General features: G+C 38.2%; 1 protein-coding gene across 1 annotated transcript; it reads right to left on the bottom strand.

Moving 5' to 3' along the window:
- Window positions 1-209: 209 nt before the first annotated feature.
- Window positions 210-21324, bottom strand: LOC123877175 (inhibin beta B chain). The gene is made up of 5 exons (XM_045923684.1): window positions 20921-21324; window positions 4515-4621; window positions 3846-4064; window positions 3243-3518; window positions 210-2001 (listed from the first exon to the last, which is right to left on the bottom strand). Exons 1-5 carry the CDS (start codon window positions 21228-21230, stop codon window positions 1846-1848), a joined length of 1068 nt encoding a protein of 355 aa, XP_045779640.1. The 5' UTR covers window positions 21231-21324; the 3' UTR covers window positions 210-1845.
- Window positions 21325-24114: the final 2790 nt, after the last annotated feature.

Below are 24114 nucleotides of genomic sequence, written 5' to 3'. Positions count from 1 at the left end.
TGTCTGTCTGTCCGTCTGTCCATCTGTTCGTCTGTCGTTTCTGTAAAGAAAACCTATAGGGTAGGTACTTCCCGTTGACCTAGAATCATTATATCAAAAATTTACATGTTTGAAATAAAATATCCTTCATTTTAATTAAATGCATACCAAAATATTCAAATTAACTTATATACTTAGGTAACTATCCTTTCCATAAAAAAATTGCCTAGGTACTTAGATTAATGTAGGCTTAACATTTCTTTGATTTTTTTAACGAAAATTTATTAATAGTTATTTAGCTAGCAACCATTGCAATATTTTTATGAATAAAGGATAACTTTTTTAACTAACCCTAAGGTTTAACTAATGATAAAAATAAAAATTATAATATTAAATCTATCAATTAAATAACGTAAATGCACTTTAAAGTAAATAATTCTACATAAATACATCACAATTCACAACAGACCTTACACAACTATAACATAATATCGAAACAACAATATCACATAAACTTAAGTAGGACAACTATCACCCATTTTCAATTAAATCTAAGGGTGGTTCCACATCTGGATCTTTTCGTTGGTTGAAAAAAACAAGGACATTTTTTTCGAAATTACTACGGGATAAAGAATAAAGAAGATTTACATTGTCCGCGCGGATAATAAGTAGGTTTAATATGCGTTTCGCGATTGTTAAAATATGTGTACATTTTGTAGCAGCAGCCTTTGCTAAACCGATCATTGACACATTCGAATAGATGGATGATTGGACAAAATTACAATATGGCCAAAGCCAACCTGAAGCGTGATATGAGACGTGACCAATGAAACAGTTAGATGTGGATCCACCCTAATCTTAGCATATTACGCATTAGTACCTAAGTATAATATGTACATATTTAAAAAAAAATTGCTTTATCTGTATGTACATTCGTATTTATATAATCTATCATACACTTTCATATATCCAGGTACCTATAACTATCATTCAGTTTTCGTTCATCTCTTTCAGGCCCGTATTTATTCATCACATAAATTAAACTATAAATGTCGATTCAGCTAAATTCACTAATCACACCGCACTAAGGGCTAGTTTACACCAACCGAGTGTTCGGTCGAGTGTTGAGGCAACGCACTTGGTCGAGAAACTAGGCTTTAAACGAATTGTTGACTAAAATTGGCAAGTCGGACTAAGTATTTGTTGGTAAGTAGGGTAATTATCTTGAAACTTACAACCAAATCTACCTATTTATTAAGAGTTTTATTTTTGTAATAATGTATGTTCAGTAGAGTGTGTAAGCGAACGATAAAATTAGTTTATTTTGATCAATGATTATTGAAATTTTAACAAAATAGCAAATTGAGTATATTTAGATGAAATGAAAAATGGAATAAAATTTGACCGTTACTGGCACATTCACAATCACAATTTAATCTATTGAATTGAGTAATTAAAAATTTGGAACTTGAATACTGAACTCAACCTATCACAACTGGCTTGATGTGAACTAGCCCTAAAATTTCTTAATATTAAAATTAAGGCTAACTACACGGGTCTGCCCGCGAAATTCATATTTTAATTTGGTTTTTCGCAATTCGTTAACTAATACAACACCGTAGGCTTATAGCATTTTAATTACGCCAATGGCAGTATCATCTTCACAGGATTACATAAAAATCTTTACTTGAAAGTGTTCAGTTTAAGAAATTAGTCAAAATAATGAGTTTGACGTGAGTTACAAATTAGTCGATACTACGACTAATTGTAACTGTCTAATAATGCGAATTGCGAAAAAACAAATTAAATTTGAATTTTGCGGTAAGAACCGTTTAGTGCGCCTTAAACCTAAACATAAAGTAACTCTCACATACACCCACACGACTCCACCACCATATTGGGTAAAGTCTTCTGCGTCACTGTGTTGTTGGAGTCCATATACAGGAGTTGGAGAGAGCTGAAGGTGGTGGGCGCACAGCACGGGTGGAACTCGGCTCGCCTCTCCACTGTGTAGAAGTATTTCTGGAAGGAAACAGATACTGATAACCTCTTTTAACTAGGGCTTGTCGAAGGAATTTTCTTATGGAATCTCAGAGTCACTATAAAGTAAAGTAAAATAAAATATTCTTTATTGTACACCATAGAAATGAATAACAAAATAATGGATGTTTGTACAATTAGGCGGCCTTATCGCTAAAATAGCGATCTCTTCCAGGAACTATAAGAGCTATACTTGGATTCTCTCTGCGTGATCAAATCAGAAATGAGTATAGTAAAGAGGCCTATCCCCAGCAGTGGATATTGAGGTACGGAATAGTAGTATGGGGTTGTTCCACACATCTAAGAATACTTTTTATAGCACAGAAAAAATGTGTGAGAGCTGTATGTGGAGTAGGACCTCTCCATTATCATGTAGGCCGTTATTTAAGGGACGAAAGCTATTGACACTACCATGCCTTTATATTTTAGAAGTAGGGATTTTCGTAAAAAAGAACCCGCATTTTTTTGAAAATTTGGGAGATAAAAGTAAAGTTCTACTTAGGGATCCCACAAAAAAAAGAATGCCAGGCTGTAAAAGTGCCATTCTATTAAAAACTGCGCAGTAAAATCAATCATAGTTTACAATAAAATACCAAAGGCGTTTAGAGAACTTCCATTAAACTTATTTCAATTAAGGCTTAAACGGTGGCTAATAGAAAGGTGTTTCTACACAGTAGATGAATTTTTGACATTCAAAGAATAGTAGTTTAAATAAATAGACAATCACTAAGAAAGGATTTTTGAAAATTCAACCCCTAAGGGGGTAAAAATAGGGATTACAAATTTGTGTAGTCTACATGGACGCAAATGATCATTGTATATATTATATATAATTAATTAATTAAGGTTAATTTACTGAATTATGTATTAAACATTGCTACGCACATTAACAAATGTGTGATATAAATGTAGGTAGTTGGTTATTCCTGTTTGTACAGTTAAGAAAATAAAATTGTTTAATTTATTTGAAAAAAACTGGTAAATGCTGGATCCACACTGCATTGTATGTACTTGCATTTAATATAAGTGCCTCTATAAAATATTTGCACGCCATCGCATGGCAAATGTGGTGATACTAAAATGAAAATGAAAAATGGACGTCTATTGGTTAACGATGATGATGATGATGATGATGACAAATGTTTAAATCTTACTATGGGTAAATACGCTTTTGAAATAAGAATATCTTATAAAAGAAATAAGATAGAAGATTTTTAACTTACTCTAATAATGTTATGGTGGTAGCTATCCGCCTGGGACACGGCAGATATGGGTGCGCAAGTCCCCTTGCAGAAGTAGGCGTGATACCCCGAGGGCTGGATGATCCAGTCGTCCCAGCCCAGCTCCTGGAAGCTGACATACAGCGGCTCGCGGCAGCACTCGCTGGTGGAGGCGCCGCACTCCAGCGTCCTTCCTCGTCGCCGCTTGCCGGCATACTTGGTGTACAGCACGAGGAATGGACGGTGCTTCTCGTGGAAGGAGAGCGGTGCTCGGCGTAGCTGTGGAAGAGAAAACCAGGTCAGGTAGGTGGAAGGGAAAATTCTAGTCTGTCTGTGTAGTGTGTACACTGTACTGTAAATTTCTAGGTAGGTATTGCTAAGATCCTAAGGCAACATGCACAGACAAGCAGAGGTTTCTCTATGTTTGGTCTATCAGAGAGCAGAAAGGATCGACAAATGAGGTCCTAGTCAGCTCTTCAGTGTCGAAGCATCAATTGTAAATAGATCTGAATATCTTCGAATTTTAACATTGCAACTGAAACTCAATCTATGCATTTTTTTGGTATCTTGAACTGCTGCCACCCTTGCCTAGCACCCTGGTCTCACCTGGCACGTCCTGCACGCCACGTGCAGCGTGTGCCACCGCTCACGGCCTTCCAGCCACACGCGCACCGCCCAGGCCAGCTCCACCCGCACCCAGCCCTCGCCGATGTCCGTCTCCTTGATGGCGATAGGTTTAGTCTTCTTGAACTGCTGCTGGTGGTCCCAGTGCGCTGCTTCCGATATCACGAAGGTTTGGTTGTATTCGTCGAGGGGGTCGCGCTCCTGTAGAAGATAAAATTAATGGGAATGATTAATAGCTTCTTCTGTTGGCAGAATTGGACTTAGTTATTGGCATTGCAGAAAGAATGTCAATCCACACTCAGTGAGCGATGGAGAGAGCTATACTTTGAGTTACTCTACGTGATCAAATCATAAATGAGGAGATTCGTAGAACTAGAGTAACCGACATAGCTCAGCGGATGGCGAAGCTGAAGTGGCAATGGTCGGGGCACATATTTCGAAAACCCGTGGACGGACGACATCAGGCGAGACGCAGGGAGCCGCTGGATGGCGGCGGCGCAAGACGGTGGCGTGTGGAAGTTCCTACAAGAGATCTATGTCCAGCAGTGGACGTCCATCGGTTGATGATGATGATGATAACCCACCTGGTCATTCTCACGCTATTAATATAAAAAATTATACACTATAGTCCAAAATTGATACTGTCGTTACCTTATAGAACCACAGCTCCACAACGGTGACCTCCTCGGGCTCCACGTCGGGAGGCAGCTCGAACTGCAGGCAGATGAACGGGTACCGACCTGACGTTAGACATTCCCCTGGAACAAACAGACATACACGTTAATTATTAATTAGTACTAGCTCTAGCAACAATCCGCGCTATGGAGCGGGCTAAGTTGGAGATCTGTCTGAGGAACAAAATTCGTAACGAGGAAATCCGTAGAAGAACCAGAGTGACCGACACAGCTCAGCGAAAGTGGCAGTGGGCAGGCCACGTCTGCCGCAGAACTGATAGCCGCTGGGGTAGACGTGTTCTGGAGTGGAGACCGCGTATCAGCAAGCGCAGTGTGGGACGACCTCCAACCCGCTGAACCGACGACCTTAAGAAGATACTCGGAAGTTGGTGGATGAGGAAGGCGGAGGATCGTGTGTGGTGGCGCGCTCTTGGGAAGACGCAAACAGGCTAATAGATTGAGCCACCCACGCAACTACGCTTGGCGACAATATCATCATCATCAACCCATTGATCGCCGGCTCACTACTGATCACAAGTCTCCTCTCAGAATAACAAGAGTTTTGGACATAGTCTACCACGCACTTCAATTACGGATTGGGAAACTTCACACAATCTTTGAGAACATTACGGATAGCTCCCAGGCAGGTTTCCTTACGATGTTTTCCTTCACTGTTAAGGGGCTGTTTTTCGCAATTTGTAAACTAATACGACGAAGTAGGCTTATGACATTCTAATTGTGACAATGGCAGTATCATTTCCACGTGTTTATATAAAAATCTTTACTTGATAAGGGCCAGTTTAAGAAATTAGCTCTAGTATCGCCTAATTTGTGAGTTACAATCGATACTAAAGCTAATTTCTTAATTACTGGACCCTTTCAAGTAAAGATTTTTATACAAATAGGTGAGGATGATACTGTTCTTGTCGCAAATAGAATGCCATAAGCCTACTTTGTATTAGTTTACAAATTGCGAAAAACCAAATAAAATTTGAATTTCGCGGTCAAACCTGTCGCATTCACCTGAAGGCAGTGAATATTATGATTGTTTGAAAGTGAAACGCACATAACTCCGAAAATTCAGAGACTGCGTGTCTGGGATTGAACCCTAGACCCCGAGTAGGAGGCCGAAATCTTAACCACTAGGATATCTCCGCTACTTAGCTTAGCTACCAACCAAGCTATGTATTTGAAGTTTTAACGAAGACAAAGTAGGTAAGTACCTACCTACTAATCAACTTTAGTGACGTGTTCCAGTCACCTGCTCCATATGTAATACTTTTAAGCACTTAATAAAGATAATTAAAACTTAACTGTGTATCAAAAATAACAAATTAAGTAATTGGCTTCTTAAAATAGGTGATGATTTTTGCACTTCGCTGTAAACACAGATTATTATGTTATGTGTCACAGTTAAATTGAACGTAGTACGTTAACAGGGCTCTCTCCGTCACTCGTTTCATACAATCGTAGTTCCAATTTCATTTGAATGTTAAGCAACCAAAGTCCATGAAATTTTGCAGACATATTCTAGAAACTAATATCTGTATCTGTGGGGTTTTAGATTTTTCTAAAAGTATGTAGTTTTAAAATTACAGGGGCTCAAAGATTTGTATGAAAATTTTTAAGACCACGTAACTTTGAAACCGAATATTTTAACAGAAATCTGGAAAACCACAGACATAGATATTAGTTTCTAGAATATATCTGCAAAATTTCATGGACTTGGGTTGCTTAATATTCAAATAAAATTGGAACTACGATTGTATGAAACGAGTGACTGAGAGAGCCCTCAAAATAATCGATACATATATCTTAATTAACGATATGTCATGACTTATGTGATCGGTGAACCTTGATAATTGGAACTTGAGAAATATAGCTGATAGCCAATTAGGCGGAAAAATAACTTAGATAAACAACTAACATACCTATACATCCCTCTAGGTAAGCGCCACTCAATAGTTGAAAATTATGTAAGCGAGATACAAATATTACAACAGCAGTCTTAGCACGATCAGTGCGATAAATTCCTTTCGCAGTTTTTACACGACTACGACTGTATTTTTTACTCTGTTACAAGTTAGTCCGTGACTGCGATCTCACCTGGTGGTAAGTGATGATGCAGTTTAGGATGGAAGCGGACTTGGAAGGGGCATAGCAGTTTTTATTAAACCGGTACTACAAGGTTTTACACGTTGTCATACCGGAACGCTCAATCGCTTGACGATATGGCTTTGGCGGTAGGATAGTGACTAGCCACGGCCGAAGCCTCCTACCTGACCATACCAGAAAAAAAAAATTAATTCCCAAATTGACCTTGCCGGGAATCGAACCTGTGTCTTCCCATTTATGAAACCACAGCGCTCACCACTGAGCCAGCGAGGTCGCCAAGGTCGCCATTTTCAAATGTGATTTTTAACCCCCGACCCAAAAAGAGGGGTGTTGTAAGTTTGAGGTGTGTATCTGTCTGTGGCATCGTAGCTCCTAAACTAATGAACCAATTTTGATTTAAGTAGTTTTTTTGTTTGAAAGGTGGCTTGATCGAGAGTGGTCTTGGCTATAATCCAAGAAAATCGGTTCAGCCGTTTGAAAGTTATCAGCGCTTTTCTAGATGTAACCTTCACTTGTCGGGGGTGCAGTGTTGTTATTTCATTTTTAGTTCGTTTTTACAGGACAGTCGTGTTTCGCAATTTTTTTTAATTACGACTTGGTTTTTTAAGGTTAATTAAAAAAATAGATAATCTCTTCCATAACTGACGTAAGTAATTAGACATTGAACCCGATGTCTTTTATTTACAAGGCGTATATTTGCGCTTTACCTATTGAAGAGGTCGTCAAAAATAAGATCTCTCATTAGGTATTTAATTAGTTATTGGATTGGACGTTAATTGGGGCAAGGAGCGACCCCAAAGGCCGACTGTCAGATAAACAAAACCTTAGGCGCCACGCACACCGGCAGACTGGAGTGGAGCCGAACGGCATCTGTCTAAAGATTCTTTATTTCTATTTACTTTGGCATGACAGGTGGCGGCGTTCGTGAAAATACTCTTCCGGCTTCCGTTTTTCCTGCCACGTCTGAATATCTTCAAGGCAAAAGTGAATTCTGGGTAGGCGCGCTCTGACTTAGACCTCTTCATTACTCTACTTTTAATTGCATGATTGTCGTCAAGCGCAAGTCTATCTTGCAATTATAAAAAAGGAAAATCCTTCATGTCGCGGGTCAATTAGTCCGTATATCCATACTAAAACAACCACCCTAGTGTGTATATTAGGAAAGTCGGCGTATCCCTCTATCCACCCAGACTTACAATATATGTAGGTATGTATAAATATATTCGATACCACGTGTGGTATCGAATTCCAATATAATCCACCCCGTCCGGGGCGGACGAGGATATTTTAGGCTGGATAAACAGAATAAGTCAAGAAAAAACCTTTTTCCATATTATTTCAAATGAAAAACCTAACTGGCAAATACACACTAAACAAACAACTGATAAAGAATTGAGATTTTTTTATTATTTTGCTTCTTGAACTAGGTAGGTACCTGTAGTTAGGTATAATAATTATAAGCAGCTTTAGGCTGCGTGATTTGAAAAAAGTTTAACAGGGCTCTCTCCGTCACTCGTTTCCACTAGTTTCATACAATCGTAGTTCCAATTTCATTTGAATGTTAAGCAACCAAAGTCCATGAAATTTTGCAGACATATTCTAGAAACTAATATCTGTGTCTGTGGTGTTTTAGATTTTTCTAAAAATATGTACCTAGTTTTAAAATTACAGGGGCTCAAAGATTTGTATGAAAATTTTAAGACCGCGTAACTTTGAAACCGAATATTTTAACAGAAATCTGGAAAACCACAGACATAGATATTAGTTTCTAGAATATATGTGTAAAATTTCATGGACTTTGGTTGCTTAATATTCAAATGAAATTGGAACTACGATTGTATGAAACGAGTGGAAACGAGTGACGGAGAGAGCCCTCTTAAAAGTTATCATGTGTAAGGTTATTTTTAAAAATTGATTTGAGTTGTCAAAAATAATATAAAATTATTAATTTATCTAATGCAGGTAGATTGATAAAATCGATATTTGGCTCATTCGATGTCATACAATCTGTTGCTAGGAGGCCAACAAGATTGAACTTGCATAAATACGGGTGTTTCGAAGGTTGTAGTTTAGTCTCCTTCTGAGATTCGGAGCGATATCGCATATTTTCGGTATTTGGATTGTGAACTGAATAATTAGATGTTGTGATAGCAATCACGCTCTAATTAAATTATTTATTTTGGCATTAGTTTGTTTAGATTAAAACTCTCGGATAACCTTACACATTAAACTTGTGTTTTTTTGTGTTGGTAAATGAGAGGACATTCCAATAATTTCATAAAAATAATTAAATAATACCTGCTTTTCTGAGTGACGCCAATATGAAGATGACTTTTTCCTACTTCTGGGTTTTGTCATTACTTAACTATACTAATTACCTCGTACCTAATTATAACAAGAGTTATCGCAAATTAATGGTGATTCCCGAAAACTGACTAACTGACCCTTCGCCCCGCGGCTGATAACAATAATTAGACTAATTACTTATCTACGTTTAATAATTTGCTGCAATCACTGGGATCTTGCGTGATTTGATTTTGACAGTTGAAACCTAAATACATCGATGCCTAAATAATGAAACCCTACTTTGTGCCAATATTTTAATGGTCTTACCATATAATAAGTAGGTACTGTAGCTAGATACCTTGGTGTGGTACCGCCACAGAAAAAAAAGTAGGAAGATACTAATTCTTAATTAAATATTATTTACAATGAGACCTAGAATTATTATGACCTTGGATATTTAAGCCGAATATAACAACACCTCCTTTCCCAAAATCTAGTAAGATAGATATGTAAATATAAATAATGAACACACACAATTTGTAAATGTAAACAGTTAATAGATTACCTACTATAATAACTTTGGGTAGTACTATTGTTATTATTAGATAAACAATAATAGTTATTTTATAAACAAACATGATAAACTAATAACAGCTATAGATCGACATACTGGGTTTGGGTGATCCGAACCAGTGGTAAATTATTTGACGATTCAAAAGCACTTGTAAAAGTTTATTTGAATAAAAATCTATTCTATTCTATTCTATTCTATTCTAGGAAAATATTGGATTGGATTGAATTTATTTATTAACTAGCTGTGCCCGCGACTTCGTTCGCGTGGAATAGTGACTTTTCGCGCTTTATATAGCCACGGACGCTCAGGCGCGAGGCGCCGTGATTCTTTAAATTGACATAACTTTTTTATTTATGAACCGATTGACATGAAATAAACACTAAATCCTAAGTGAAGCTTGCTACAATATATTAGTGAAAACCGTATCTAAATCGAATAAGCCGTTTCTGAGATTAGCGTGCACAAACACACAGACAAACAGACAAACAGACAAACAGACAAAAAAAAAATTAATTACAATTTCGGGTTTGGCATCGATATAATAACAACCCCTGCTACTTTTTTTTTATATATTTCCATTGTACAGACACCACTTTTCTACAATTTTATTATATGTATAGATCAATACACAAAATATTTTACAAAAACAATAATAATAATTGAATATCAGTGAAATGTAAACGAAAACAAAATAATAAACAATAGAACTGCATTAGTGAAAGACTTATATTCTAATTTTTATTCAGAAAGTAATAATATAGATTTTAACAAAATTTATAAAACAAAAATATCATCCAAATCACTGTAACGAGGCAGGGTGCCCAGAACACTGGCTGCGTTATATTCTAATTAAACCTGCGTGTCTGAGAGTTCCCTATAATATCTCAAAGGGGTGTGAAATCTTAAGCCTCAATAGCTCAACGGTTCCCTGATCTGGAAAGAATGAGGAGAAACCTCAGACATCTTTTCAACAGAGCAAAAAACACCAGACAAGAACAAGATTGGGACAACTACAAGGAAGCCCAATACAAGTACAACAAACGCGTCCGAGAAAAGGAACAAACCTCGTGGCAAAAGTTTTGTACAAGCATAGAGTCGAACGACACTGCAGCTCGCATACGTAAGATTCTAGCAGACGACAACACTCGCACACTCGGTTCGCTGAAGAAAGCTGACGGAACGTACACCAAGGATGACAAAGAGATAAGCGAAACGCTTATTGAAACGCATTTCCCTGGCTGTAGAATTGTAGATTCAACAGACTGGGTACACAACCTAGGAAACCATCCCACAGACGAGGATTGGGATCTTGCCAACAACACAGTCACGCAAGATAGAATCAGCTGGGCTATTGACACCTTTCACCCTTTTAAATCAGGGGGGACCGACAACATTTTCCCTGCACTTCTACAATGGGGAAAACCTCAACTTACACCATGGCTGGAAATAATATACAAGGCCTGTTTAGCATATAAATATATCCCAACAGCCTGGAGAGAAGTAAAGGTGGTCTTTCTACCAAAACCTGGAAAGAGTGACTATACTTTGCCAAAGTCCTTCAGGCCTATCAGCCTTACATCATTTCTATTGAAAACTCTCGAAAGACTGGTTGATCGGTCTCTCAGGGATGGAACCTTAAGACATATACCCCTACACTCACATCAACATGCTTACAGCACTGGCAAATCAACGGAAACCGCTCTGCATTCCGTTGTTGGCAAAATTGAGCACAACCTAGAAAACAAACTATCAACACTGGGTGTCTTCATTGATATCGAAGGAGCTTTCGACAAGACAACCTTTGATAGCATTGACAGAGCCTTGGGACGATACAAGGCGCCAGGAACTATACGCAGCTGGATAAGAGCATTATTAGAACTAAGAATCATACAACTAGACATCAATGGAGTCACAAAAGGTATAGTAGCGAGAGGCTGCCCTCAAGGAGGTGTCCTATCACCAATCTTGTGGAACCTTGTAGTTGACGACTTGATAAACAAACTAAATACAAGCGGTTTTTACACCATTGGTTATGCTGATGATCTCACCATCTTAATCAGTGGCAAACTAGAGAATACACTATATGAAGTCATGCAACGGGCATTGCGCTTAATCGAAAGATGGTGCAATGAAAATGAACTTACTGTAAATCCAAAGAAAACAGAGATGATTCTGTTCACAAACAAAAGGAAAATAGAGCTAACCAAACCACCAACTTTGTTCAACACAAGCCTTAGACTATCCACTGAGGTAAAGTACCTTGGTGTGACTCTTGACAGCAAGCTCAGCTGGAAAAGGCATACAGAAGATAAAATTAATAAATCGCTTACGATACTAAACCAATGCAAACGCATGCTGGGGAAAAAATGGGGGCTCAAACCAAAGATAATGAAATGGTTATACCTAACGGTAGTAAGAAGCTCACTAACATATGCTGCCTTGATATGGTGGCCGAGAACTCTTCTTACGACCGCCCAGCATGAATTACAGAAATTCCAACGACAAGCATGCCTCGCCATTACAGGCTGCATGAGTACCACACCTACAACAGCACTTGAAATTATACTGGGGATCCCGCCCCTGTACTTACAAGTCAGAGAAGAAGCAACGCTCGCAGCCTTGAGACTGAAAACCTCAGGTCTGTGGAAAGAACAGAACACAAGGCACACTAAAATTCTAGTGCAAAGCATAACCAAAGAACCACGCCTGGAGTGGAAATGCGATAGAACCAGGAAAAAATACATACTGGACAAACCATATAGAATAAATCCAGAGATAAACATAGATCCGAAGCCAACACAAGATGCAATAGAAGTGTACACCGACGGATCCAAAACAAAAACTGGCACAGGAGCAGGGGCCTACTGCCAAGAACTAAACATGAGAATAAGTCACGCACTCGGTAAGGACAACTCTGTCTTCCAAGCAGAGTGTGTAGGCATTACAACTGCAGCCATAGCAATGGCAAACCGACAGGTAACAAATTTTAAGATAAACATTAACTCGGATAGCCAAGCTGTTCTTAAAGCCTTGGCTAGATTTTCGACAACCTCTGAACTCATACAAGACTGCCACAAGGCTCTGGAAACACTCGCCATGTCGAATGACATCACCCTACGGTGGGTCAAAGGACATGATGGGGACCAGGGAAACGAGGCAGCGGACGCATTAGCACGCAAGGCTACGACGCTGAAGGTGACAGGGCCAGAGCCTATGGTACCCATACCCTTCAGTGAGTATAAAACTTGGTTACACGAACTAACACTTAAAGAGCATTCTCATCTATGGGCAAACGCAACTGACTGCAGGCAAGCCAAAGAGGCTTTCCCTAACATAGATATACGACAAACTAACAAACTACTCCGCCTGGACAAAGGTAAACTTAGGAAGGTGGTGGGACTCATAACAGGGCATAGCCCACTAAACAAACACCTTTTCGTTATAGGTGTTACCGACAGTCCTCTGTGCAGGGCCTGCATGGAGGTCGATGAAACACCGACGCACGTGCTCCTGGAGTGTGCAAGCGTAGCAGAACATCGAGAACGCCATCTGGGATCCCCAACCTCACTTCATGAAGCCCTCGGCAACCTGGGCGGTCTACTTGGCTTCTGGAGCGAGCTTGGATGGCTGGAGTGAAGACTTCGGCGGGGAGGGGCAACGCACGCACAACAGACGGAAACGTTTAAGTGCGGAAACCAGCCCAGAGAGAAGAAGAAGAAGAAGAAGCTCAACGGTTATAGGAGCGGACTGAATTCCGATAGGTCGGCGGTTCAAACCCCACCCGTTGCACTATTGTCGTACCCACTCCTAGCACAAGCTTTACGCTTAGTTGGAGGGGAAAGGGGAATTTTAGTCATGATTCACATGGCTAATATTCTTTTTAAATAAAAAATAAACAAATAAATCTACCAATCCATACTTGACAAATGTGGTGGTCTTATTCTGAGAGGACACCGTGCTCAGTAATGAACCGTCAATAGTTGCTACAATATAATGATAAATTAACTAGGTATAGTTAGTAATTACTCTGCTATCAGTGATATAAACTATGTGCTTCCTTATTAAATGCGTGTAGAACTTATCTAAAAAAATGTTCTTACAGTATAAACAAATTATTACTCGAAGTATGTACATATGACTTACACAGACCACGTTGTCAACGCGTGATAAAATTATTGCGAATTGTCAATAAATAGGTATTTATATAACTTATAAGTACGTACAGATAGGTAATCTTTACGTTAAGTTACAATTATTGTAAGTTAGTTGCGTTGCACATTGTATGGAGTAAACATTCTGTTATAAAGAAACCAGATGATACCTGCGATTTCATCCGTGTGTATAAAACGTCTCTGCGCTACTTTAATTCAATATGTCCATACAAAAAATTACGTCAAATTCGATTCGAATATTTAATATTTATCATTCCTTTATAACAACCATATAATTGCCGATATCGGCAAAATTTACTCATTTACTTACTCATTTATTTACATTTATTTACTTATTTATTTACTCAAAGATAACTGGATATTTCGTTATAAATGTTATTAAAGAATGTACTAACTAACTAGTTAGTAGAATGATACCTTATAGTTTTAAACCAATACCATATAAAACTTCATTTGTTAAGTTCGGTAAAAAAAGGGCTAACTATATTATTAATAGTTAATATAATTTCAAAACAAAAATTTCATCCAAACCACCGTAACAAGGCAGTTGCCAGTGTCAAAAATAATAATTTATTGTTTGCACAGGCAACATCGCTATTAAATGTAGGTTACCTATTGGGAAGTTTGTCAGAGGAGGACGAAGTCTGAAGTGTACTTGTTCCGGGATGGATATTTTAAGACACCATTAGATACCGGTTATCTGCGTCGACCTTTTTTTAACAAATAAATAATAATTAGAGCTGGGGGTCACGTTTATCTGCCACTCGGCGCCTGCGTGAGCATCCCGCTACATTCGTGTATGATTGTAAACTAGCGTGCAATAAAGTTCGCCCACCTCAAAAAACCGGCCACGTTCGAGTCGGACTCGCGCACCGAGGGTTCCGTACCTTAGTATACATATTATATTTTACGAATATTTTGTTGCTTAAGGCCCGGTATCCACCTAATGTTTTCAGTCAACCAAACAGGATTGCTCGGCTGAACACATTTCCTCTCCTCTCCGCTTAGGGTGCCTTTCCACCAGAGATGAGCTATGCAGCTATGCTGCGAAGATGTGAAATCTACGCTACGAAAATATGTGACCGTTTCTACCAATACTAAGGTAAGTATGTACTTAGCTGTGCGAGGAAGATGCGCTATAAAAATGCTCCGCAGCAAAGTAGCTGCGCGAGAAAGATGCGCATACTGTAGGTATTCTGGCTCTGCGCCACTGTCCCATAGCAGGCATCCATAGCACGCATCCTTCCATATAAAAACATATCTTAGTTGAATCTGTTTCCACCAGTGCTAAGCTATGTGCACCAATGAATATGATGGGTGGATATCAAACGCATCCATAGCTTGCGTAGCATAGCACATCTCTGGTGGAAAAGCATTCTTAGGTGGATACCGAGCCTTAATTGTCTCCCAAGTTTAAAATAATAATATTTTTATATGATATTTAGTAAGGTAAGTACCTAGGTATATCTGAATTATCCCAAATCAACGATTTTGGATTTTTTCCTTCACTTGTGCTGTGAGACCTATGATATTAAATAGGTTTTTCGCTTTCATGATTCTAGGTCGACGAAAATTGCAACCCTATACTTAAGTTTTTCACCTCTTTCCGTACCTACCTAATGATAGAAGACTTCTTCAGATGGTAATGTGTTGGAATTCTACATCCTATCGGATATCTATGACTCGACCAAAAGTTGCTAAACGCATAGAGATAATATATATTCTAATTTCTAAGTAAGATTTTATTACGCACTAGCTGACGCCCGCGACTTTGTCCGCGTGGATTTAGGTTTTTCGAAATCCCGTGGGAACTCTTTGGTTTTCCGGGATAAAAAGTAGCCTATGTGCTAATAAAGGATATTATCTATCTCCATTCTGAATTTCAGCCAAATCCGTCCAGTAGTTTTTGCGTGAAGGAGTAACAAACATACACACACACACACACACACACACACACACACACACATACAAACTTTATAATATTAGTGTGATAGTGTGATAGATATAGGTAATCTTAACACGATATATCATGAACCTACCAACCACTGCCCGCGGCGATAGCTGGTTCGAAAAGCAGATTCTACTGAATAGAGCCAGCAAGAACATTATGACTTAAATACTCGTAGGTCCTACTTTTCAAAAGTCAATAAATTAATTATAGGTAGGTACCTACTAACGTACTGTATCAATTAATTACCTATTTGTTTATTATCTACACAAAAGTAATGTTTTAAAAGATGAAGGCATTGTTATTCTTTAGTTCAAAAGTAGCAAAAAAATGCATGACTAATCTTTAACAATAAAATTATCTTAACATAATAAAAAATAAACGACATTATCTCATCACGTTTTACAAAAAAAAAACTGAATTTTGATACAAATTGTTTCGGAATGTTTAGAAAACGAACAGGTCTGCGATGACCCGCGACCCCGGGACCCCAACACGTGGGGTCGGGATGCTCAGACGGAAATTTGATAAAAGCCATTATTCAGTTTACAATAGTTTGTATGTGAATGATTCGCGAATTAATTCAAGATAACCTCACGATGCAAAGATAGCGCGACCCATATTATTGCGACTAGTATAATATTTAATAGATAGATGTGTTGAACATTTTCTGTAAATATAGGTAAGTACCTACCTGAAATACGACGATAGTGCACTAGGCTGATCTGAACCCGAGAAAATATTAATTACTAGATGATGCTCGCGGCTTCGCCCGCGTGGATTTCGGTTTTTTAAAATCCCATAGGAACTCTTTGATTTTCCGGGATAAAAAGTAGCCTATGTGCTAATCCAGGATATTATCTATCTCCATTCCAAATTTCAGCCAAATCCATTCAGTAGTTATTGCGTGAAAGAGTAACAAACATACACACACACATACAAACTTTCGCCTTTATAATATTAATATATAGTGTGAAGTGTGATACCTATCTAGCTGTTCTAATAAAAAAACTATAAGTATTAAGTAAGTATCTGAAGTAATTGCATATAGGTACTATTTTCGCGAATCTAAACTTACCTAACGGTAAGTGGTAATATGGAGCGGGCTATTTTAGGTGTCCTTTTGAGGGACCAATTATACGTTGCGAGGAAATCCATAGGAGAACCAAAGTGATCGACATATCTCACCAAATGAGTCAGCTAAAGTGGCAGTGGGCAGGTCATTTCTGTCGCAGAACCGATGACTGTTGGGGCAGACGTGTTCTGGAGTGGAGACCGCGTACCAACAAGCGCAGTGTGGGACGAGCTCCAACCCGCTAGACTGACGACCTTGAGAAGGCATCTAGGGAAGTGGATGGATGACGAAGGCGGAGGACAGAGTGTGGTGGCACGCTCTTGAGAAGGCCTATATCCAGCAAACAGGCTGATTGATTGACCTACCCCTGCAATGGTTCAGAATATATTATGATACTCAGTTATAGAGTCGAAACTGCATCTTGTAAAATGGATTTTTCTTTAAAAAATCTATAAACACATAGGTATTTTATTTTATCAGAATGTAGGTCTGATGCAATACTTTCTCATATCTAGTCATGTATTAAAAACTACGTTGTATTCAGTTCATGTATTTACCTATTCACCTGATTTCAGATCGACCCTTGGACCTCGCCCACGTGCTCTAACATGTGCAGTGTAGTGCTTCTTTCATTATCGCTTATTTTTCAAAATATTTTTTTTTGGACTTTGAACTCAATTCCGGTTTGTCCTACCTACTTAACTCTTTTACTTAACACAAGCAACAATTATTTTTTTTGGTTTATTTCACTACATATATTATTTAGTAACTAGACTAGTATTTCAAGGAAGAGTAGGGGGCGCCACGCGCCAGGGCATGCGGTAGATCGCCCATGAGATGGACAGAACAAGGGAGGGCTGCGATGGATGTCCCCTTCCATGAGTGCACAAGGAAGGCAGCCAATTAGAGAGGAATAGAGAGGCATAGTAAAGCATGACCACGATCGCTCTGTCGAGAGCGTTACGACTAAGAAGACGAAGGAGTTGTAGGTAACTAAATAAAATGGGTAATATTTTTTATGCAAAAAAAACCCAGCCAAGTGCGAGTCAGACTCGCGCACTGAAAGTTCCGTGCTCGAGTATTTTTTTCCGACATTTTACACGATAAATCAAAAACTGTAATGCATAAAAAAAATAGAAATCTGTTTAAGGATGTACAGGTAAAGTACCCTTTCATGTGATACCCTATTTGGTATAGTTATCTTACTTTGAAAATTGAAAATACTTGTAATTTTTTCATGAACACATTTTGATTTTTTTTTGTGTGATTTAACCACAAATTCACGGCTTTCGGATTTTTTCCTTTAATTGTGCTATAAGACCTGCCTTCCTGCCAAATTTCACGATTCTAGGTCAACGGGAAGTACCCTCCAGGTTTTCTTGCCAGACATGACAGACGGACAGACAGACAGACAAGAAAGTGGTGCTATAAGGGTTCCATTTGTCCTTTTGAGGTACAGAACCCTTATAAAATCGGTAATATTTTTTTGCAAAAAAAAAAATCAATAATAAGGTTCGTGTCTATGTCGTTATCTTAATGAGTTCATCACGGAAGTCTCATTCGATTCATCTAGGCGACCTCTTGATCTTGACATAATAATATCGGCCGATATTCTTACTAGTTCACTCTGCTAGTAACAAGTCATGCCACGCCTATATTTCTGCCGATCGTTACTTAACTAAAAAGCTAACTGCAAAAATATTTTTGGGTTAACGACATAATGCGTGGGAATTTTCAAAAACTAACGCTTCTAAAAAAGAATGATATGTGATACCAAGGTTTTTAGTTAAGAGGGGTCTCTCCGTCACACGCTCCATACAAACGTAGTTCGTCTCTCATTTGATTACTAACCAATCATACCTACTTTGGTTTTCCAGATTTCCGTTAAAATATTCGGTATCAAAGTTACGCGGTCTTTAAAATTTAATACAAATCTTTGAGGCCCTGTAATTTTAAAACTACATATTTTTAGAAAAATCTAAAACACCACAGGCACAGATATTAATTTTTAGAATATGTCTGCATATCATGTACTTTGGTTGATTGGGTATTCAAATGAAATGGGGACTACGATTGTATGGAGTAAGTGACGGAGAGAGTCCTGTTAAGTAAGTACCTATGAGTTTTAGTTTGGTCCTACCTAGCATTCTTTATTATTTTATTTATTTAAATACTAGCTTTTTTAAATTGTCACGTTTTTGGTATCAACTAAAAAGAAATGTTTCCAGTTAACAACGGCTTTTTAGTCAAAGGACGGCAGATTTATCTACTCGTGTGGCAGATTTATGGATTTGTATTGATTGATTTGTATTCTCAATTATTATTAATATCAGAATGTCGTTAAGAAACCTGCATGTTCGAGAATTCTCCATAATGTCACATTTTTAAGCCATGTGAAGTCTGCTAATATGTGATAATTTCTCCAGTTCCATCTATCTGTGGCCTAATCCACCTAATATAAATCCTTGTCATTCTGGCAAAAGACCCGTGATCAATATTTGCCTGGCGATGGGTTGATCACACTAATATTATAAAGGCGAAAGTTTGTATGTGTGTGTGTGTGTGTGTATGTTTGTTACTCCTTCACGCAAAAACCACTGGACGGATTTGGCTGAAATTCAGAATGTAGATAGATAATATCCTGGACTAGCACATAGGCTACTTTTTATCCCGGAAAATCAAAGAGTTCCCACGGGATTTCGAAAAACTTAAATCCACGCGGGCGAAGTCGCGGGCATCGGCTAGTACCTAATAAAATGATGAATAAAGAATACTGACTGACTGAAAGAAAGTCTCAGTATTGTTTTTTTTTAATGGGGTATTTACTTTCCTACAGTAATCTATGGAGTATGACTGTAAACTCACGCCTAGGTTGCTAACCTCAGACTAAAGTAAAATGATAGACAGTACCTAATTGGCGCGAAAACTTTGTACCTACTCCTTTTTTTCCTGTGAAAAGCTGTAGGTTTACAAGTTTACAGCTACAACTTATTTTTTTAGTTTTTTTCATTCAGATACTAACTAAGTACACTAGGAAAATAAACAAAAATATAAAAATAAGGAAATGTAACATATTTCTTGTGAATCTAATTAGTTATTATTTATATCCGCAAGAAAGCCAATTACATTGAGATGCGACCATAATATCGTCGTACCTACATACTTACTTACATATGGATACTGTTAGTAATTAAGATAAGAGCATAAAGAGTCAGGTAGAAGCTAATCTACAGTTTCTTTAGAGTAAAACTTAATTTTTATTCACTGTAAATGAGCAATTCTTGTATAATGTATAATGAATTAATTAGTTATTATGTATATTGTATAATTTATAGTTTCTCGCAGAGGTGCGTGTGGCTTTTGTGACAGTGCGTATCAACCGAAAGTGGGTGCAATGTTGATCCAAGTCAATGGATGGGTGAACGAGTTTAGTCTTTTGGCCTTTTCATTCTCTACATGCCTCGAACACTGGGTTTTGGGCTATATGGTTTATGGAGGGAACCAAATACGAAGAAGATTTGAGAAAAAAGCTCAATAAGTATGTTTGATTGCAAAAATATGTTTCTGTTATGTATTCCTACTTAAATAAATTATCTTTAGTAAATAGCCTTATTTTTGAATCTTCAGGAAATTCCTCTGGTTTCTCTTCGGAATAAAGTCACGTACGTATTCTCTGTTCTCTACGTGTAAGGACTACGTATTTGAAGCGCTTGCGTTTGAGACTCTAGTAGAGTCTAGGCCCATGGTCATCGGACACGAAAAAATATAAACGACTTGTCCCAACAGCTGATCTACGCGTCTGGTGACCCAAGAGCTCAAGCTTATGTAACTCATCAGCTAAGCCTAGCCATTCAGCTTACAATAGCGCTAGTGTATTGGGCACAATGCAAATTAATGACCATTTGGACGGTGTATATTTTTGTAAATATATTAGTGATAAGTTTTTCTCAATGTAAATATGTATACATGTTTTCTGGTTTTTTCTTTCTAAGTATGGTAAAAATATATGTGTATTAAACTTAATACTATCTGTAAATAAACGTGTTCTCTATCATTATGATTTTATCATTTATACTTAATTGTTCGTAAATTTTACGCCATGCCCTCAAGACGAAAAAATTCGAGCTTTCCCCATACCATTTTGTTTTATTTTCTTTAACTTTTATTTTCAATATTTTTTTTGTCAGAACTACAAAAACAAGTCAATCCTTACCTTCAACAGGAAATATAATCTTCTGCTCGGTCCGTCCATAATAATCATCAAACTCTGGCGGTTTAGCCGTCCCTTGGCTCAGCGTCTGCCCTTGCGCCACCGGATTCGGCAAGCTGTTCACCGGCACAGCCACAGCCGGCTTCTTCGTCAACCTTAACTTCTTCAGGATCTGCTGTTTCACGAACTCTATTCTTACATCATTAAGTTCTCTAACATTAAGCTCCGCGTTAACACAATTCGCGCAAGAAACTATATCACCTAAACTAGAAATGTTTATAATGACTAGGAGGAGGTAAAACACACGGAACATGGTCGCGGAAGGTTCCTTCTACGAACACAGATGAAGTAGGAGAGGAGTTGAGAGTCACACATGCGTACGACGGCGGTCGGGCTACGACTGGCCGCACGCGGGTGTCGCTTACTAATATATGCGAGGGATGTTCCGGTGATATTAGCTACTGTGCTACTAGTATTTGTCGTACAGACGCAAAGGAAAAGATAGACAGTAGAGAGAGTGACAACATATGAGACAGCTCTGGAAAACCCGGTTGGATACTGTACCAAACCATAAGATGTCCAGTAGCAGCGAATAGGTAGAGCGAGCCAGGGCAAACGTCCAAGGGATAGTAATAGCCCATGTCACGGGTGCCGTGGCAATGCACTCGATTTACCAAAATTATTAAAAAATGCTGACATATTGGTATATTGCATGTTATTATTTATATTTCGTAAGCATCAACAGTAAACTTCTATGATTATGCTTCATTAGTACCTAAGTTTTTTAATATTCATCAATTATGACAATTTCAAAGCGCTTTTATCTGAAATTAAATAAATTTTAGTTTTCGTACTATTTTAAAATATTATACATAAACTAACTATTACCGACATAATGTAATGAATTAAGTAATATTTATTTTCGAACAACCTTAAATGTTAAACCTTTTACAAAATAGTTACTAAATTATTTACTAAACAGCCAGACTGTCTTGCTGATTTCTTCACGGCAAAATCTGCCCTGCTCCTGTTTGGTGGTACAGTCACTATAAAGTCAATAAAAGTTAAACTTGACACAGAATTCGGAAATGTTTTGAATTCCATCGAGACAATATTCAAAAGAACGTGTACTTATACTTATTATTCCATTCCGGCTTCACACGATACGAATGACATCACTTTTGAACACGTGTTTGCCAGGTCTCCATCTATGTTTCCGCTGTAGTCTGTGTAACGAGTGAGTATATCAACACCTCGCTCCCGGAGGTCAAGTAGCGTTGTTCTTGGACAATGGACCCGCGTGATAGGGAGACACAATCGACTCGTTGTATGAGCTTTTTTCGGTTTTGACGCTTTTTCTACATTTTCGATGCATGATTGAGTAGTAGGTACCTACTTGGTAAGGTCACGTACCTCAAGTATCAAACGCTATCGGCCCGAGGCTATTCCGTGCCTGAGGTCTAATAAGTTTAAGTAGGTAGGTATTTTGCGTAGTCGCGAATCAGAACCTAGGTACCTAGTTGGCAATGTTGTTTATATTCCTGAATTTTGGCTTTAATACTCAAATGGAAGAATGGCTGTGGCACAATTTGAGAAATACACACGGCCACGTATCAAGCCAAGTTTGAATAAAAAAAATTCTTCTAAGAACGGTGACAGACATAAACGTTTTTCTTTCTTTCTTTTTTTCTTATACCTATGCTCTCTAGGAGGAGGCATAATATATTCGGTGATAAATTAATTATTTTTTACTTTTTAGTGTATGTGGTTATATTATACCTAAGTCGGTTTTTATTTTTATTTTGAATTTTTTTATTTCAATTTTTAGTCCCTATTAGTTTAATCATCATCATCAACCCATCGCTATTTCACTACTAAGCATTGATCTCCTCTCAGAATGAGAATTTGCCATAGTCCACTGGTCAAGTGCGGATTGGCAGACTTCTGAATACACCTTTACTAAACTAGGTATATCAGAATATCCTTCTGCGAGGAGGTAATGTCGCAGAAGGAGTCGGCGAAGCGCATGAGAGAAGATGATATTTTGACTTCTCATGCCATCCGTCGTAGGGTTGGGCGTAGGCGAGCCGCCCACGACCACCGCCTACCCCCTTGAGAAGGGCTCTCGAGTCGGGAGGCGCAGCTTTGTGTGCCTCAGACGGTGTGTAGGGACTATATGGGTCCCCTGAGGAGAGTCCTTAGCAGGCGCCGCTTGCTAGGTTGCGCGAACGTGTTTGGCCCCGTAGCCTGGCCACCAGGTGATGCGTGGAACACCGTGGGGTTTTAGTCGGTAAGAGTCCGACATAACCTCCGTGCCTCCCCGGGCGCGGTGATATCCATGAGGATTTCCCCACGACAAAAAAAAAAGGTATATCAGTTTGTACGCTTTTCTGCCGATGCGAATTAGAAAAGTGGCTGTATTTTACCTACCTTTGATGATAATAATTAAACTCTTTCGACCCAATTCCTGGCTATTTGCCTCTAGAGGAATTTGCCAGTTCGTTGACCCGGAGATAAGCGCCGCTTATTTTTGCGTCGGATGGACCGGGATCAACAATCTACCATTTCTCCACACTACGGCACTATTATCAATTATATTTAATTACTATTTACTATACCTATATAGTGTGTTGCTACCTACTTATTAGAGAGGTAGGTACCTAATTATAATGTTATTATTTAAAACTGAAAATGTGTAAAATCTACGTCCTTTGTTAGTTTTAAGTGTAATAACCATTTTAAATTATCGATTAACAGGGCTCCCTCCGTCACTTACTCCATACAATCGTAGTCCCAATTTAAAGTCCATGAAATGCAGACATATTCTAGAAACTAACACCTGAGCCTGTGGTGTTTTAGATTTTTCGAAAAATATGTAGTTTTAAAATTACAGGGGCTCAAAGATTTGTATGTGAATTTTTAAGACCACGTAACTTTGAAACCGAATATTTTTCGAGTGACGGAGAGACCCATCTTAAACTAAAAAAACACATCAAATTATTGTGACTCATATGCCAGTATTTTAAAGAAGCTCGCATACTAAGTGTGTGATTTTGACGTTTGATAAAAAGATAATGATTTGTCTACTATAATGTTTGTCGCATTATAAGTGAGATGGATCCTTAGACTATTCATATAGATCAAAGGATGGATCACTTGCTTTAAGGGTAAACGAAAACATCGTGAGGAAATCTGCA

The sequence above is a fragment of the Maniola jurtina genome, chromosome 23 (assembly GCF_905333055.1).
Source record: "Maniola jurtina chromosome 23, ilManJurt1.1, whole genome shotgun sequence".
NCBI classification, from domain to species: domain Eukaryota; kingdom Metazoa; phylum Arthropoda; class Insecta; order Lepidoptera; family Nymphalidae; genus Maniola; species Maniola jurtina.
The sequence above is the reverse complement of the archived record's forward strand: the minus strand, read 5'-3'. Positions and strand labels throughout refer to the sequence as shown.